The 18,498-nt window shown below is 35.6% G+C and overlaps 1 protein-coding gene across 9 annotated transcripts; it reads right to left on the bottom strand.

Annotated features, from left to right (window-relative positions):
- Nucleotides 1-761: 761 nt before the first annotated feature.
- LOC124438308 (galanin receptor type 1-like) lies at nucleotides 762-14,373 on the bottom strand. Of its 9 annotated transcripts, none has more exons than XM_046988370.1 (3): nucleotides 14,146-14,373; nucleotides 7,329-7,380; nucleotides 762-2,206 (listed from the first exon to the last, which is right to left on the bottom strand). In XM_046988370.1, exon 3 carries the CDS (start codon nucleotides 1,959-1,961, stop codon nucleotides 891-893), a length of 1,071 nt encoding a protein of 356 aa, XP_046844326.1. In that variant the 5' UTR covers nucleotides 1,962-2,206; nucleotides 7,329-7,380; nucleotides 14,146-14,373; the 3' UTR covers nucleotides 762-890. The 9 variants fall into 9 exon arrangements, with proteins under 9 accessions (XP_046844326.1, XP_046844319.1, XP_046844320.1 ...); XM_046988363.1 differs by lacking the exon at nucleotides 14,146-14,373 and adding an exon at nucleotides 9,018-9,977; XM_046988364.1 differs by lacking the exon at nucleotides 7,329-7,380.
- Nucleotides 14,374-18,498: the final 4,125 nt, after the last annotated feature.

An 18,498-nucleotide genomic window follows, 5' to 3' on the forward strand; every position in this document is an offset into this window, starting at 1 on the left:
GCGCCGGCTACGCTATGCTGATAGTATGGGCAGTCTTCAAAGTGCTTTACACATGGTGACTGTTCACAAGGTGACTATTCACAAGGTGACTATTCACAAGGTGACTATTCAGCAACATCAATGAAATGATGTTGCTGAATAGTCAGTGAAACTGACGGTCCTAATTTTTAATGCTCATTTTAAAATTAGGTATTTTTTTAATTCAAGGGACCTTTTATACTTCTTTAAAACACGAGCGATCCCACTCTTCACGTGGCAGTTTACAAATTATGTTAAGTCTAAGCAGTTCTGTGTTAAACTATGTTCGATTCGTTGATTTACAAGTTATAACAATATATCTCCAGGGGGTAGGATTTTCTTTTTTGATGTGTTTATATAATCGAACAGTCAACAACAAGTCAACTGAAACATAGAATTTGAAGTATAAACTCGAACAAGAGCAAACCGCAAAAACCTTTAAGTTTTCCAACATCTTTCGGCACGTGAACAAAAATATTTGGAAAAGGGAAATCATCGTATCTGGAAAGAGAGAGAGAGCTGGGGAGAGCGCAAAAAACGATCGAGAGAGAATGTGTAACGAGCGGAACACTCATTGTGAGCATCTGCATAAGATCAAATTAGTACGAAAAAGTGGAATGTTTACCCGGAGAAGGCTAGGGGTGAGAGTGATCTCTGCCAAATATTCTTTCAAACTGAACTTACAAGCATGGCTAATGTGTGTGCTGCGAGTGCAAAGGGACTGAGAACGAACACATATCATATTACTGTCATTGATATATTTATAAAGAAATGAAAATATCTATGAATTATACAGAATATAAACAAGTTTGTTTTCTATTAGGTATAGATATTATACGACTTTGTACAATCCGAAGTTTGGAACGAGTTTATTAAATGTCTGTTTCCCTGAGTTTGGATAGGTTGTTGAAATCGATCAGCACATCATCGTGCTCTACTTTTTTTTCTCCTTTCGTGGATGTGGTGTGGTGTCCATTGCTTCCCGACGACATGCTGTTAGCGTTTCCCGAACCTTCTTGCACAAGCTTCCGATGCGAAGACATCGACGACTTTTTTCTGAAGCAGTTAAAGTTACATGCGCCGAATATGAACGGGTTGAAACAGCTATTGCTGTATATGAGGATATAAGAAAAAGTTTCGAAGCTTTTCTTGTGTGCGAAATCAGAATCGTCGCCAAAACTCCTCCACATCCAATATATGTCGCTCGGCAACATGCAAATAAGGAAGACTAAGACGGCAAAACTGAAAATTTTGATAACGCGCTTGTTACGCTCGAGGCGCTTCATGTGATTCATAATTCCGGAGTTCACCGTTTTAAATTCTCTTGTGTTGACGAACAGTTTGTAGCCTGCGCGCCCATAACAATACGCAATGATGGTCAGCGGTATGCAGTAGTCAATGATGAGCAAAGAAAGTGTGTAATACGCTCCGCTCATCTTGTGTGGCCACTTTTCTATGCATTCAGTACCATCGTACTCCAGGTGGTGTATGTATGGGGCTATCACACAAAACCCTATCAACCAAATGAGAAGGATCACTTTCAACAAGTCGGAACGCGTCAAACGAGGTTTGAATGGCGTCATTATGACTCTGTGTCGTTCGATCGCCATTGCAGTCAGGGTCAAAATAGAAATGAGCGTAAAAAGTGTCTGAAACGGCCAAATTATTTTGCACATGAAAGCGCCATACTTCCATGTTCCTGCAAACTGATCGTAAATGTCCAGCGGTATACACAATGAGCAGACGACCAGATCCGTTATCGACAAATTTAGAATGAAGTATTCACTGGATTTTCTCTTATGCTTCATGAGTTTCACGATAATCACAACGTTTGCTATCATACCCACCATACTTATTATGGCAAAGCACATAATTGCGAAAAACATTGTGGTTTTGTCATCCAAGCCTTTGGTTTCATTCCCGGTGGCGTTTGGGACTTCCATCTTTGTTGTGTAAGCTTCGTGAACCTCTAGTTTGAACGAAGCAAGGTTTGCGTTTGATATGTCGGAACCTTTACTTCAACGTGATTTTTAAGCTCGGATGGTTGTTAATGCTATACGAAAATGGTGATTCTTGTGACGTCAAGAAATCACGTCTTGGCTCGATGTGAATCTCGAGTATGTCTTTCACTTAAGTGTTGTCAATCTTGCACGACGTAGCAACTTTTCTATCTTGCCGAAAAAAATTTCTTAAAAAAAAATTGAAAAAAATTATTTTTTCTTATCGTGAAGGAAGGGGGTGGGGGACACATGTACATCAACAATCACTAACACGGCTGAATATAATCTGATCGAACCGATTAACAATAATCTGGCTTGCTTGATCTCGTGGAAGGTAAACTAAATTTCCAAATATCTGGAATCATTTCTCGAAAATCGATATCTGTATTCAAAGTGGATCAAGTAGGGCTGTGAGGACTCGGAAAGATTACTGGATTGAAAAATTCAACATGATTGCAAAATTATTTGAGACTACAGCCTAGCCTCCCTCCAACTGGTTCGTAACTGTAGAGCGTTAATTGAAAGTGAATTTCTTTTCAATAAAAGAAAATATTTGGGTTGAACTGAAAAAATGAATATCCCTCCCCCCCACACACACACTCATCCAAAAATCTAACGTTCTAGTTACGTACATATGTGTATATATATGTACATGCACATGCCAAAAACGCGACAATGGGTAGCAGATGTTAGCTGAAGTTCTTTTATCGCGAACGCCTATCTAAAGATGCGCATTTTTAGCTTGTGTCATGCTGTTTTTACGTCCACATATTATAGCATCAAATCCGCTTAGGGAACTGATAAGGAAGTGGAAGGTTCGGAAAGCCTGATTTTTTTCCAAATTCACTCGCGATTTTCTATACCTATTAACATTTAAGAACTACTTTTACAATAAGCAAAATCATTGAGATGTTAATGATTTTTCAAAATTTTCAATAGTACAAGCGTGCAAATTTTCTTTCAATTGAAAAACGTATGTACGACACTTCGCAATCGCTACGCTGTTTTTTACCTATTGCATGGCCTAACTATTAAATCATCGCATTTCTCTCACCAATCGAACTACAGGGAAAAGTTGAAGGATAAGTCATATTTTGTCTAGCTGAAATTCGCTAAAACTTGTTGAAAATCTGCGTTTGACAGTTTCATATTATAGTATATGTTTAATTATGTTAATGTTTTTAGATTAATCGATATTAGATTAATTGAAGACTAATCGTACGCCCAAATATGTTTGACTCTTTTACTTCGTACATAGCTAGTATACATTGCTTAAGAAATAAGATGTTTACTTTGTTTGCACAGCCTTATGCAAACTGAGGAGACCTTTGGGAGAACTCGAGAGCTGATCAGTTCAAGCCCGAGACCGAAGGTCGAAGGTTGCACCGTCTCGAAAGCTCTCACAGACGTCTCCGAGGTTTGCATAAGCCAGTGAAAACACGAAAAACATCTTTTATTTCTTTTACAAAATAAAAATAATGCAAAACAGACAAATTTAAATTAAACTTTTTAATTTTTCATCTAAAATGTACTCATGATCGATTTGCAGATTCACTTTGACTGATTGATTGTTATGATTGATTTGATTGGTTGATCTCGGGTAAGTTTTGCACAGGCTAATGCAAACACAGCTCTAAACAAACTCCATTGTGTTTATTTTATGTATTTTATGACACTGATAGACCGTACAGATGAGAAGTAGCGATTTCTCTAAATCTTACAAACCAATGATAATCATTCGAGATCATCAACAGTCTTTTGTTTATATTGTGCAAAGTGCTTGAAACGTTTGACGTTTGTGTTTTAAGATTAACATCCCCCTATATGATTGTACTTTTTTAGATGTGCAACAACGCCCAGCTCTGAATATGTGTTCTTACTGTAAAGAAAAACTGAGAATGACATAATCAATGTCGTATAATTGGTAAGTGTCTAAATTCTAATTCAAATAAATTGGTAAGTGCCTATATGAGCTATGTGGTAATTGGTATGTGTCTAAATTCTAATTCTAATAAATTGGTAAGTGCCTATATGAGCTATGTGGTAATTGGTATGTGTCTAAATTTAACAAAGTAGACTGCATGTTTTCATTTTATTTTCACGTTTCGTAGGTCATTAAACATGCCGAATGTACGAAAGGGTTGAAATAATTCCGGACGGAGCGATTAAAACAATTTCACAATAATGAAAAGTAAAAAATTCCCGCTAAATTCGTAGGATTTCTTATTTTTAAAAAATTGGGTAATATTATTCATATATTAGTCAATTTTTTATCATTTGCAAAGCAAAAGTTCTTTATTTCACCGTCCGAATTAAGATGATTTTTTCCAAAAGAAAAAATCGTTTTTACTTTTTCATTCATACAATTTTCGAAAAGGATTGCTTCTAGCAAAAATATTACTACTATATTTGCTAATTTAAAGTGTCGTTTCTATATTCTATATTTCCTTGTCGAAATATTTGTCATTAAACCCCAGAACTCTTTGCGCTCTGTCAAAAATCCAGTCACATGATGCATCGTGCAAATTCTCATATGAGTTGAAGCATTTTAGGTGTTTTTTCAAATCATCGAACTCAATTATAATTTTGATAAGATCGTTGGACAGTGTTATTAATCTATGTCGTTTGCATAACAATGCCGCACACCAGAGAGCTGCTTCCTTATAAATCATGGCGCGCGCACACACACGCTGGACTCTTGCGTAAAGAACTGTGTTCGTTGGCGTCCCCATGCGGTTATGCTAAACGTCTACCTCCAGGGAAAATAATATTTAAATATTTTATATATATAAATATACTTCCTATATTAATGATGTAGGAAGTTATATTTAGGATATAAAATAGATTTTGAAAAATCCGAAGAAACCTTTACTTTTCTACAATAAAACATGCCTGGATTACCAATCTTTAAACTTATATATATATCAATTTTTTTACTACTTCAGCATGTCTTGATGTTGACGGTGTGCCATCATACGTCGAGTTTGTTTAAATGCTTATTTTACGTACACATGTAATCTATACAAAGAACTGTGCAGGTTTAACCTTGACTTATAAATCATTTTATAATAATTATAAATAGTGAAATACTTGATTGATTTAGTATCTTAAATTAAATGGTTCTTCACAATATCGAAAGTCAGGAAATCCGTATTGCCTACGGCCCTGCTTTTTTGTAATGCGTTTCGTAAAGCGCTTCAACGTTCAACTCACGATTTTTCGGCATTTGAAAGAGTTCGAATTCTGTAAATTGTTCAAGACGTTATAGGAAAGCAATTTACCTTAACGACTATAAAGCCGCCTCCTTGATTAGACTATAATATTTTGACAGCTATGCATTTGAGGAAATCCATTGACTGACCTGTATAGATGTCATTAACTTTCTTCTTTTTCACACTCTTTCAAAAATCATACCGAGCAATTTATAGCGATTTTATGCGAGAGTTGTGCAGCTATACATACCCTTGTCAAGCCATTTAAGTTTGAAGACGTTAATAACAAAATTTTATCACATGGTATTTTACATACATCAAGTTGAAATCCGCTTTTGTAGGATTTTGTTATGTGTACATAAAGTGACGACATGTATATACCTTACTAGGAAGTATGAATATTCGCCCAGCATGTGTGTATTCTAGCAGGTTAATGTCAATGCTTGTAAACTGGAAGGCTATTACTTAAATCTACTGTGCTCATGCCAGAAATGAACGAATTACGACGAATAGGATCATAAGCCATATAATCTAACAGCATTCCTTAGTTCAGGCCACGAAATCTATATGCAAAATCGGTGAATAAACATGTCGAGCTTGATCGAAAGCAGGAAAAAAACACAGTATTTTCCCACACTCTATATGAATGAAAATATACGTGTCAGATTGACATACTAGCTCGTTCTCCATAAGGCAAATTGTGCCGTTATTTTCATGAACGCGAGTGATTGTCTTGATCTTTATGCAAACTTTGTCTCCAAAATTCTTGAAATTGATGTACATGTATCTATGAACACTACGTAGCATCTTGTCATCTAAAGTAAACTCAGGGAGAATGAGTGCCCTATACTTTGGTCATCAAGGTAGACTTTGTCCCCCAAAATCCATAAACACTACGCACTAACTTGTTCTCTGTAGGTCTAAGGTAAACTGTGTATCCTCCATATATAATAACTCGGTGTTCTACGTTGTTTTTTAAGGTAAACTTTCTCGTCCAAATCAAGGTACTCAACGTTCTATAGCTTGTTCTCTACGATAAGCTTAATTGTCCTTTATACCTATCATAACTTGATATGTACTACTTTTTTCTTCAAGGCAAACTTTGTACCCAAAATCCATGAGCTCGACGCAAGAGCTTGCTCTCTAAGATAAGCTTCATCTTTTATATTAAAAAGCTCGATGTACTATATTTTGTTCTTTAAGGTAAGCCTTTCCAGCCAAAGATTCATAAACTCAACTTTCTAGATTCTAATTTTATGTTAAACTGTGCCCACAATATCTACAATCTATATATGTTCTACTTTGTTCTTCCTAGTAAACTATGTCCCCCAAATCCATGAGCTCTACGTAGCTACTTCTATATAAATAAACTTGACTTACTTTTTGAGAAAACATCTACATTCAGTCCAGGCTGTCCAACTTATCTCTCTTTATATCCATTTCTATAGGCATTATGCCATATTCTATTCATAAATGTCATAGGCTGCAATCAACGTGATTTATGTAGCTATAAGTTGGATAGAAATCAAGCCATTTATTTTGGAGGAGCTATACAATAGGTCATCAAACGCACTTTAATTGGATTACCAGAGACAGTTAAAGGGAGTTACAGCTGGTCAAGTTAACTATTTGAAATATCTGACCGTTTGTTTTCCAAAGGGGAGAAATTTAGCTATCAGTTTGGTTTGATTGGTCAATGATGTAGCTCTAGACCAAACGTTGCGCAATTTTGTCTGTTTCGACAATTCACAAAAATTCAACAATTTAATCATTGTGAACTTTTAACAACGATTCGTCTTAGGAGAAACAAAAAACATCTTCGCTCGAAATGGCATGGGAAAAAACACAAGCTGAATTATTCAAGAAAAGGAAAGCTTATTCACAAATAGCGAGTACTTTGTCCTAATTCCAATGTAAGCCGAAGTGATTAAGTCAAAGTTATAGTCGCGTATATTTTTTTCGCAGGAGGTATCGCAATAGGAGACCAAGACTAGCCAATCTGTCACTACTTTAAAAAATGTATAATTTTATAAATTGATGAGAGTGCATAGGTTTCATATAATAAACCAAGAATGTAGCGCAGAGTTTTTTAACATACCGTGAAGTTCGAGATGGATTTCACTTGCTTTTTATTGACGTTTGCGCAGATCCTGCAGATAAAAGCGACGAGTTTATTCACACATAGCCATTCAAATAAACGCTTTATTGTAAACACAAGACGAAATATAACGCCTTTTGTGGAGTCAACGCCTCATGTTTGACGGCGACCACGAAGTAATCTTCATTTTATTATACTCTTTGATGCTGTGGCTAATATTTTTGCTCTCAAAACAACGCATATGTATAAGTTTTTTTCTCATCCGTCTTTCTTGCGTTGAAAAAACGATACGTTGATTAGTGAATTGTAGCTATTTTTTGTACATTTCAATATGAAGCTAGCGCACTGCTTGTACATGTGTATGTGTATATTGATAATCCGTCAAAGTATTCCAACATTAGTTACCATATCATTCACTCGCAAATTATACGTGCAAATATTTACCACAAGAGATAACATAGCAATGATATAAGATACAAAAAACAGAGATTCCGGCGTTGACAAAGTAGCTTAGCTAAATATATGCAGCTTTTGCTCAATTCAAGCTGGCTATATATCAACTGCGCCTTTTTTCGCGCTTGTGAAGACCAGTAAAAAGAGAAACGCAAGAATTGATTTTATCCATTCGTTGACATACACCAAACGACCGCTTGTAATGCAGTGACTACTGTCATTTTTTAAGGCAATGTTGTGTATTTTGCGTTTTGGACGTAAGTGTTAGCATACATACGGTGAGAAAAATGCCAAAAATGGAACAAACGGTAGAGGAACGTCTTTAAAGAGCTTGTATTTGCAAGCAGCTTATTAAAGAAAGTCGATGCTTCCTAAGCACCCCTTGCTGCGCAATGCTTGCTTATCTTGACTATCAGTTTATCACGCCTCTATGGCAAGTGTTTAGACAATACAATAGTTTATATTTGGTTATGTTAGACTTTCATGTTTCCTTTTGGTTGGCCAAGATATTGCATATTAGCCGGCTCGGTTTTGTTGCGGTCACGCGTCGTGGCCAAAACCGACAGAAAACGTCATTTGCTGTTATTGATATCAAAGAAATGAATACTGTCGTGTTTTCGGCACGGCCGTCCCATTTGTTATCATTCATTCGCTCATGTGACAAGCGAAGAGGATTTTCGTGAAATTTGGCTGACTGCGTTTTATCATGGGGAAAAATAGAAGGAGCAAGCCACATATTCCATCGTGGCGCAGGACTTTACGCACGAGCGCGCGTTATTTGATTATCGGCAATTATAGCTATGTCATCAAAACCCCGCATGTGTACATTTGATTTTAGTTTAACTGTCGTGGAGGGTATTTTGACTTGAGCGTTTAAGTTAACCACATGAAAAACAGTTTGAAAAAACGGTCGAATTAGTTCACGCAGTAAGCTTGCAGAGCTTCGCTCGCTAAACATCCTCTCACTTCGATAATTTTTTAAATGACCCATAGCTATCGCAGAAACGAGGTCTTATAGCTATACATACATTATAATGGCTCGCTAATCTAAGTAATCTTTATCACAACAATGGTATATGTGAAGAGCTAACTGACGTGGAAATCCTTGTGCTGTTTTTTTTTTCCGTTGAAAAAAACCTTGGTCTCTTCATAGCTCATCATCTCACACTTTCAACAAAAAAAATTTGGACGCCAAGCAATGTTACATTTCCCTCGAGGCAAAGTTAATTTTCCTACCTTTCACAGGTTTCTTTAGTCAGTTTCCTCTATAGTTATGCACATAATGTACGATTCCCATCCTCCCTTCTTACATAGCATGCAGCGGACAAACCTAACTTTTTAATACATCTCACCCCAGGCAACATTTACGTAAGCAAAACGCTTTCACATTTCCGTTGTGCGGTTGAAACACGGATAACTGCAAATCAAATTTTTGGCAAAACGACATGGAGCCATCTGTTGGCTAAAAATCACGGTACAACCATTCATTCTATGTGACTGATGAGTTATCGTTTTGTTTTCCCCCTTTTATCTGTAAAATATATTACATTTTTGGGGGGGAGGAAGTTTCCTACGTTAGTTTTTTAGCTACTCCTGCACACCTGTCCAGCAAACCTAGGTTAACAGAGTAAGCACAATTATGTTTTCAAAATCGCTGCTCTGTTGAAAACTTTCCTGCATGATAGTAATGATACTCAACCGAATCGGTTCTCTTCCAAAAGTCTTCCTTACCTTGTTACTTAGAGAGTTAAGAAGAGAACACTGAACGGGTTAAACGTTCTTGTTCATATGAAGACATGTGTTCTTTGAGAATATAGTGTCGGACGCGTCTTCTCACCACTCCTTGCCAGGTTTAAGCAAAGCTATTGTAGAAATTTCTGCACAGGTTCTTTTTAAAGTTTGAAGCGTGTACTTAAGTTGTAAAAGCACTCGAAATCCAACGAGACTCTATCGAGTTATTTTGGCAATCACGTTGACCGTGTCTAAACAGCTTTTGCATAGTGAAATTTCATCACCTCAACGTATTAGATAACTGTGTAATGACCCGATGATTACCGAAGGAAGACGATGTAATAGCATTTGTTTGGTTGCTTTCGTGTATTGGTTTCCCTGAATTGGGTTGCCAGAAATGCCCAATTAATGCTGAAATGTATGTCTGGCGCGACATTACGAAAAAAGACACTAATTTGCGCCCTACGGAGCTCGGCTTTTCTGATAGACATCTTACATTTTAATTTGTTTTTTATAAACTTACTTGTAAAACTGTTTTCTGCCAATCTCTGTTTTCAAGAAACAGCTAGCGTACGGTTCGTAATCTTCGTTTATCATTAAAGACGATTCAACGCTATCAAATGTCTATATATTTGGGTAAATATTTACGGAATGCGTCTTCCTTTAAGCGATAAAGACGTATATTTATTTTATCAATTACTGTGTATTACATCAACGAGATGCCCCCGCAACATAATCTGCTATGTTCATAAGAAAAATTGATGCCGTGAAATCAACTAGGTAGTGTTCTGTTTCACATTCGATAAATTTGACATTATATTTTTGCTACCAGTTCGCATAAGACGAAAAACAATGGCCGTAATCTTTTTCAGTTCATTGTTCCGCTCACTGTTGCTATCGACAGAAAGAGACATTAAATTAAATGCCATTTGAAAAATTCATAGTATTTTTGGAAATATTGTCGAATATTTTACAGCTGGACTTGAGAATTAAATCTTTTTTTTTGCTGCTTTGTCGAATTAAGATAAATCATGCGTTACGCCCGAACGTACTTTCGTAATTGTTTGTCGGGCTCTTTACGATATTGTTTGACTTCAGGTCGAAGGTAAAAACCATCTTCTTCATTGTGAATTTTCACCTTATCTAATTTTTTACGGTACATGAAGTTCGCAACGATTTTCTGTGTTTTGGTTTGAGTAGGAAAATATCAATTTATCGGATTCCATACGACTGCATTCTTCGCCTAATTACAAACACTACAAGATTATTGCCCAGTTTTCTGGAAAAACGCCGAAGTATCTCATTTGTGTGATATTCGCCCTCAGAATATCCTCTAAAGAGTTCTATATATAGTTAATCAAGCGATGTATGCTTCAAATGAATTTACCAATAAGTGCAAAACTAATAAATCTTTGTTAATTACCTGAATTGACCTCTTTCCTAAGACAACATGTCTCGTCCAGCTTATCGAGTAAATACTACTTGTTGTCTATTGACTCCTTTATCAATCTCGTGAAGTTGAATGTTAAGTCTATTGATCAACGCATGCGCATTAACGACATAAACAAACCACCGTGTTATTATGGGAAATCATTTTTAATTTGCTTTTTCGTGTGCATTGTCGATCTTTTGCTAATAACCGTGATAAATTATGTTTAATGGTGACATTGACAGGAAGATAATGGTTCTTGTGAAACAACACATTGCGTATATACGCTCTTTTGTTTATCAACATTGCCGAACATGCAGTAGCGTTGCCTGTCAGTTTTGGTCGTGTAATGTAAATTTCGGAGTATTAGCTATCATTATTCATTTCTTAGGAATATTTTTTTGCTGTGAGTTCTTCGGAAAATTGATTCCGTCCATTGTTTTTCCAATGAATGAACACAAAAATATTTGCATTGTAAGCTTTGCTATTCTGTATATAATGTTATGAAACACGGCATAACTTTAATTTAGCCTTTTAAGGATCTTTTTGCGCACTTCAAGTTCAAACTTCAAGTTTGAACTTTAAGGAATTTCGGTGCGCAAGAATTAAGGTTAGTGCCTTACTTTTCAATATCTCCCTATGGATGCAGATTAAAATTTGTATCATAATCTTCATTGTACTCTATATTAGCTACTATTTAGATCATCACTATCAATGGAAATATTTTTCCTGATATTGGCTCCCGACAACCCACCAGAGAAAGGTACTATCTGCAAGCTCACACTTTCACACGTACTTCGTATAATAGTTAATAAAGTGGTGCTATTATTTTTATCTATGTCTTAGTTATTTTATCGAGAAAGTCAGCAGATTTTTTGTTGCTTTTTCTGCGTTTTTGAAAGTTTCAGGCATACCTAAACGTTCAATCCACCAAAATATTATAGTTCCATGTTAAATACACAATCCTACCAAGTTTCGTAAAAATTGAGCAATTTGCAAAGTAGAAAAATGTGTTTTCAAGAGCATTTCTAATACCATGAAAATATTTACATCTGCAAATATATATACAGCTCAGTATCATAAAAAAAGGTGCAAGATCCTCGCAAAAGGATTCTTGAAATACTATTTTATCGATTTAAATACGTAAAAATCAAGTTTATTTTTCAAATACATTACACTCTACTCTTGTGCTGCCCGTGTAAAGCATACAAAGAGAGAAAAGAAAATGAATACATTGCATATAACGGGCCGATAAACTTGTTATAATGTATTGTTAAAAACAATCGTCCACGATTCCCGCCGATTATGTTTCTCCTCCAAATATGTTGCTGAGGCCTACGCTAATTATGGTAGATGCAATTTTAAAAGCACAAAATGTGTATAACACCACATATCTTCTTTTCGGTACAATCTTGATCTACCTTTCTAATCTGTGTTTGTGGTGGATTTTTTCATGACACTAGCTATTGCTTGCGTGTACAATTCTGCCATTACTTAGTTGGGCAAACAGTGACTGTATCGTGTGTTTAATTAGCATGACATTCCTCGCTGTTAATCAATTCTTTGCCACCTAATCTCGGCCTGGGAAGATACATCCGGTCTATGTCACTTTTGCAAGTTGTGGAAAAAGCATTGTAGGTGCTTTGGAAGCCTTTAAAAGTTGCGGGTGTTTCATTCTCACGATGTGATCGAAAGGATCGCCATTTTAAGAACTTTTTTCTGGCCAATTAACGCATTCATACAATGCACTGTTAACTTTATATGGAGATTGGCATAGGGACCAAGACATGCTCGGAAAGCCGACCGGCAAAGTTCGAGCATCAATATCTCCGGTGCTCTACATCCTCAGATTCTCAAACCTCTGGGAATCGATTCTGCATCATATGTTTACATGAAATGAAGTATTCACACAGTTTAATTTTATTATTATGCACTGTGTAAGCAATGTCGTTTTGATTGATCAACTCTACCTGCAAATAATTCTCGATATCTGTAGGTATGACGTCATATCTACAAATAATAGTTCTACAAAAAATAGACGCCATTAAAAGCCGGTTTTGAAGAAAAATCAAACAACAGCGATGTTTGCCACAGTTTCTAAAAAGGATGTGAAAGTTTTTAAAGGAAAAGGCTGCGGTAAACACTAAAAAAGCGGCCAAGCTGGCTTTGAGCATATTTGCAACATATTTAAACGAGGCGAACTTGAATAAACCGTCTGACAAAAACAAATTAGCGAAAGTTTGAAAAATGTTTTATATTGATATGTTTTAAATAATATTTCGGTTAGTTAAAGAAAGTGAATAATAAAACAATTATCGAATTCGGCTTTTGCATGATATCAAGAATTATTCAGACCGTGGTCAATGTTATCTGTCGAAGCGAAATAACATTGACCTAGGTGTTAATAATTCTTCATATCACGCTCAACCTCATCCAATAATTGTTTAATAAAAATGTTTCGGCGACAATTTTATAAGACAATATGAATATGATGCCATGACAACGTAAGTTGAATACGATTTACATTCCCAGACAAAAGGTCGTATTGTACTATCGTTACTCAAACTGGGCTGTTTTTTTTTATAGTGAAACCCTGAAATTTATCTTCATTTAGAAATATTTAGAAATATCTATTGCGTAATATTTTATGCATAATGTTGGTCGCACAGAAATGGCTATTATGTTTCTTTATAAACAGGAAAATTCATATTGGCAAGAAGTGTACATTGTAGGCTATCTACTAGTATGACTTTTTTCAGTAAAGCTGTAGTATTTTGCAAAATGTTTGATAATGAACAAACACTTCTGGAAAATAATCAAATCCATATTAATTAACTGTGACGCCATAGTGTTAATCACGCACAATAGTTGATCTATAGTTACTAAACTGCTTCATTCACCCACAATAGTTTATCTGTAGTAATCAATCTGCTTGAAATTATTTATTTTCGTTAGGTTTTGTTTTAACTGCATCATGTCAGAGTGAGCCTATTCGTCAATTTAAGAAAATGGTTCAGCAGCAAAAATATGGCATTCAATATATCATAAACATTCAAAAGCAATAAGCAAAATTTTTGTGTGTCCAAACATCCTGGTAACAATAGCCGCCAGTCCCCTGGTGTATGTTGTTAGTAATTGTCTTGTTTTCCTTCCATTGCCTACAGTTTACCTTTAATCAATTGAAGACAACAGACAGCTCCATACCTTAACAGCGTCATCACATTCGTATATATAGTCTAGAACATATTTCTTCAGTTGATTTTCCAGTAGTACTCTTTCTTACTCTACCCCTTCAGTTTCTCTTCCAAAATTTTATAAAAGTCAGATACTATAGTCTTCTTTATCAATTGGTTGGCAAAATTGTTCAATATTCAGCTTTAACAAGCAAAGACGCAGAGAAGGTTGATTTTGTTGGGGGTAGTGTAAATATTCATTTATTCAGTTATGCCCGACAGATTTCTTTTGAACGCCCTATTTGCTTTTAAAAGAAATTATAATCGGGCACAACTGGGTGTATGAATATCTAACCCTCCCCCTCAATTAACGTTCTAGCTACGTGCCGGTAAAAAATTTTTCTCTCTTTACCCTGACCACTTTACATTTTTTCAACCCAAGTTCCACTCCTGAATCTGTTCCAAACATATACCTAAACAAAAGAATCAATCTCCATCTTTTTCATCGTGCAGTTTAAAATCAGCCTTATTCATTATAAATGGTTTGCTCTGTCATGTTTCCTTCGAGTTCATACCATTGAACTTAAATACATGGAACGCTACCTGTAATAGAAAAGCTTAATAATTTTTTGAAGCCAAATCTTAAGCCTAGGCCACACTATCGTCCATATCGACGAAAATTAGAACGAAAACTTCCGCAACGAAAATTTTGAACGAAAACTCGACGAAAATTTCGCTTTCGTTCATATTAGAAGGGTTGAACTTTTGACCTTTTTCGTCAACGAAAACGCATACTATTGGCTAAAAATATCTTGATAATATCAGACTTTGTTCTCAAACATGGCGGAGTGGCAAGAGGTTTTGATAAATCTGATGCGAGAAAAAACCAATTTTGTATGATAAAAGTCACCCGGATTATAAGGACTCGAGGAACAAGAAAAGAAATCACTGGCAAGATGTTTTAGATGAATTTAATAAAATTACGGACTTGGCGTGGGATAGTGAGTATTATTGATAGTCCGCCGACAAACTTTTTATATCAAATCATTCATTTCCATTACTTTTTAAACATTTTAGCAGTAACTTTTTCTTAAGAAGAAGTAATCTTTTTCTTTTAGAGATCGCCATTGTTTCTAATCCGTCAAAAATGCCGCTTGCTTATTGGCCAATAATGTTTTGGCTTTGCAAACATGCTTGAAATTTTTCGTCGTGTCTGGCATGCATTTCGTGCACGAATTTTCGTTTCGTTTTCGTTTTCGTCAATATAGACGATAGTGTGGCCCAGGCTTTACACTCAAACACGCGAGATTACACCCAGACACTCGTGTGTATTTCAATCAATTATCACTCCGCGAGATAATCTCGAAACATTAAACACGCGTGTCTTGGTGTAATGTCGTGTGTATGGGTGTAAGATTTGGCTTCAATTATTGCTTCTGGTAACAATTCCATGTATTTTAGTTCAATGGTTCATACCCCTTTCTTCTCTTCCGTATATAGCTTCAGTTCAAGTCACGTCATCAAACATAGAGGAAGTGCTCCGATGTTTAACTTTCCATAAGTTTGTGTAAGAAGATTTTAACGTTCCTAGTGATCAAACATACACAAAGAGCTCAGTTTTTCAACTTTCCATTGCTCTCATTGAGTAGATTTTAACGTTTTAATGATTCTCATCAACAGTGACATCTTCAAACATACACGAACAGCTCAGTTTTTTTTTAACTTTCCATAACTCTATTAAATTCGTTTTCCGCCCTTCCCAACGTATCTCTTCTTTCTTCCCCTTTAAGGACAAAATTCCCAAACCTCTGAGATCTGGTGTAGTCTATTTATTCAAGTGTCGAAGCTGCAACGCCTCGTATGTGGGTCAAACCACACGCCATCTATACACCAGATTTTCGGAGCACTTGGGAATATCCCCCCTTACAGGCAACCAAGTTTCCCACCCTGCGTTGTCAAGCATCTTTGCTCACATTAACGCAACTGGACACACCCACAACTTAGACGACTTTAAAATAATCTCCTCTTCCAACGATTCTTATGAACTCTCCATTCATGAGAGCCTTCTAATCAATAAATACAAGCCTTCACTTAATGTGCAAGGAAATTCCATTCCACTTAACCTCTTTTAATTTCTCTTTATTTTACTTCCTAACTTCCTTATCATATAATCCATTTGACACCGCCTCCTTTAGTAGTAATTTAACACCTTTTTGTAAATATAATATCTTGTCTTAACTTCCTATTTATTAATTGTCTGAAGATGTCTTGAGTAAAGATGAAACATTACAATAAATTTAATTTTACAATTTTTCTGGTCTATTTCTATGGCTCTAATCAAAACTTTATGTTGGGCATTAATTTTTATTACACGAATTCCATAACTCTCTTTAGGAAGATTTTAACGTTTTTAGTGATTCTCAACATGGATATACACATTAAAAAGCCCATGAGTATGAAACTAGCTCAAAACGTTTACGATGATCTAAGCATGACCCATTATTTCAGCATTATTTCAGTTCTGCCTTATCTAAACACAACACAGTGAGAAAGCTTCCTAGGTAAATCATTGTAAGTGCTAAATAAATGAATCTCAGTTAGCCTCTAAAATGCCAGTTGCGATCACCCTGTTTTGATACAATTACGTGGACATTCACTAAACCGCTCTACAAGATGACAGTTACCAATAAATAATGTTGCTGAGTAGTAAGTGGAACTTATTACATTACTAATTTTGAAATTGAATTTTTTTCAGTTCAAGGTACCTCCTTTCTTAAAGCACGAGTGATCTCATTCTTCATATGGCAGTTAGCAAATACTGTCGAGTCTCTACTTACGAACACCTCCTGTGTTACTAAATTAGCTCTTTTGAAATAGCTTGCTCACGAAAATGATGCACTTCTTTCTAGTGAGTCCTTACTGCATTTGAACGCCACCTATGACTATTTTTGTCCTTTTCTCAAGGCATTCTTTTTTGAAAGTTTTTCGCCATTGTTAAAATTGTTTTGTCTTTTCACAAACTTCTTCATTGCTCTCCTTTCTCTTCTCATTCCCCTTTCGATATTTTTTCTTCCGCACTCTTTTCTTTATACCTGATTTTCTTTGCTCCTTGTGAGAGATTATACTTTACTTTCGATTGATTTTCTGTATATACGTATTCTCTCCTTCACACTTTCCACTGAAATTCACTCGCCTTCAGAATTTGCCGTTCGACATGCAACTCTTATTTTTTCTTCCTCGTATGTAACTATAAAGCAGTTAGTCTTCGACATCCAGTCCATCATCTCTTGTTTTTGTTGCTACAATTTTTATTGCCATGACTTACTCGCTTGTGATTGGCTCTGATATTTTGTTTGGGTCATCTTCCTCTCTTCTTATTTGGTTCCATATGTTTATCAATTTTATCCCACTGTTGGTATATTGTACTCTTGTGCTTATTATTGCTTCAGTCAGATTTTCATCATAGAGCTACTCAAATGGGTTTTTTTGCAATCTCATGTTTGCTTTTTTTTAAAGTTTTTCATTAGTTTTTCACTTACGCAATGTTACTTTGCAACTCCCATTATACTCTTACTGACAAGCCGTCACTTCAGTAACAAACTTTTCTCCAAATTTTTACTCGCCATACGTACAATGCCTCCTGCTCACAGCCCTAATCATTGCTAAAATATTCTCATTATTTGCTCTCTTTAGCTTTTCAGGATCATCATTAGTAGCTATAGCTACATTTTAACATCGTCCATAAATAAATTAAAGCGCCCACCTCAACATTTAGGGAAATAAATGATTTAGATATTAGATTGGAGGATTATAAGAAAATTTGCAATATATTTTTAATATAGGTCGAAAGTTTTATCTTTGCGAGTTTTTCTGGCCTAGAAGTTGAGGATTCAGCACAGAAAGGGACGTAAGTAGGAGAACACATGTATTGAAGATACAGCTTTCATTATACAGATTCGTTAATCGTTACACAATAAACGTTTAAAAAGTAGAACTGCTCGGACGTTATTTCCCACTAAAATTTTATTATACTATACGGTGTTCATGTATTTTAGCTACGGAGCAAGCGTGTTCTTTTAAGTACGTCCCTTTCCTTGCTGAGTCACCTGTTTCTAGGCCAGAGAAAATTTTTGACGTAACAAATATGTTGCAATGATTTTAAAATCCTCCAATCCGTCTTAATCGCTTATTTCTCCGAGATCGAAAATGAAAAATTTTTCGCCAATGTGATTTCTATATTTAAGCGTCTTTCCTCGTTATCATGTACGTTTTCCTGGGTTTATTTGAGACTAAAATGCACTTATTATAAGGGTAACATGTCAATAACGCATACATTAATTAGAGGGAAAGACATGCATTTTTTACATTTTCTTATGACGTATAA

The sequence above is a fragment of the Xenia sp. Carnegie-2017 genome, unplaced genomic scaffold, assembly GCF_021976095.1.
Source record: "Xenia sp. Carnegie-2017 unplaced genomic scaffold, XeniaSp_v1 HiC_scaffold_19, whole genome shotgun sequence".
NCBI lineage: Eukaryota > Metazoa > Cnidaria > Anthozoa > Malacalcyonacea > Xeniidae > Xenia > Xenia sp. Carnegie-2017.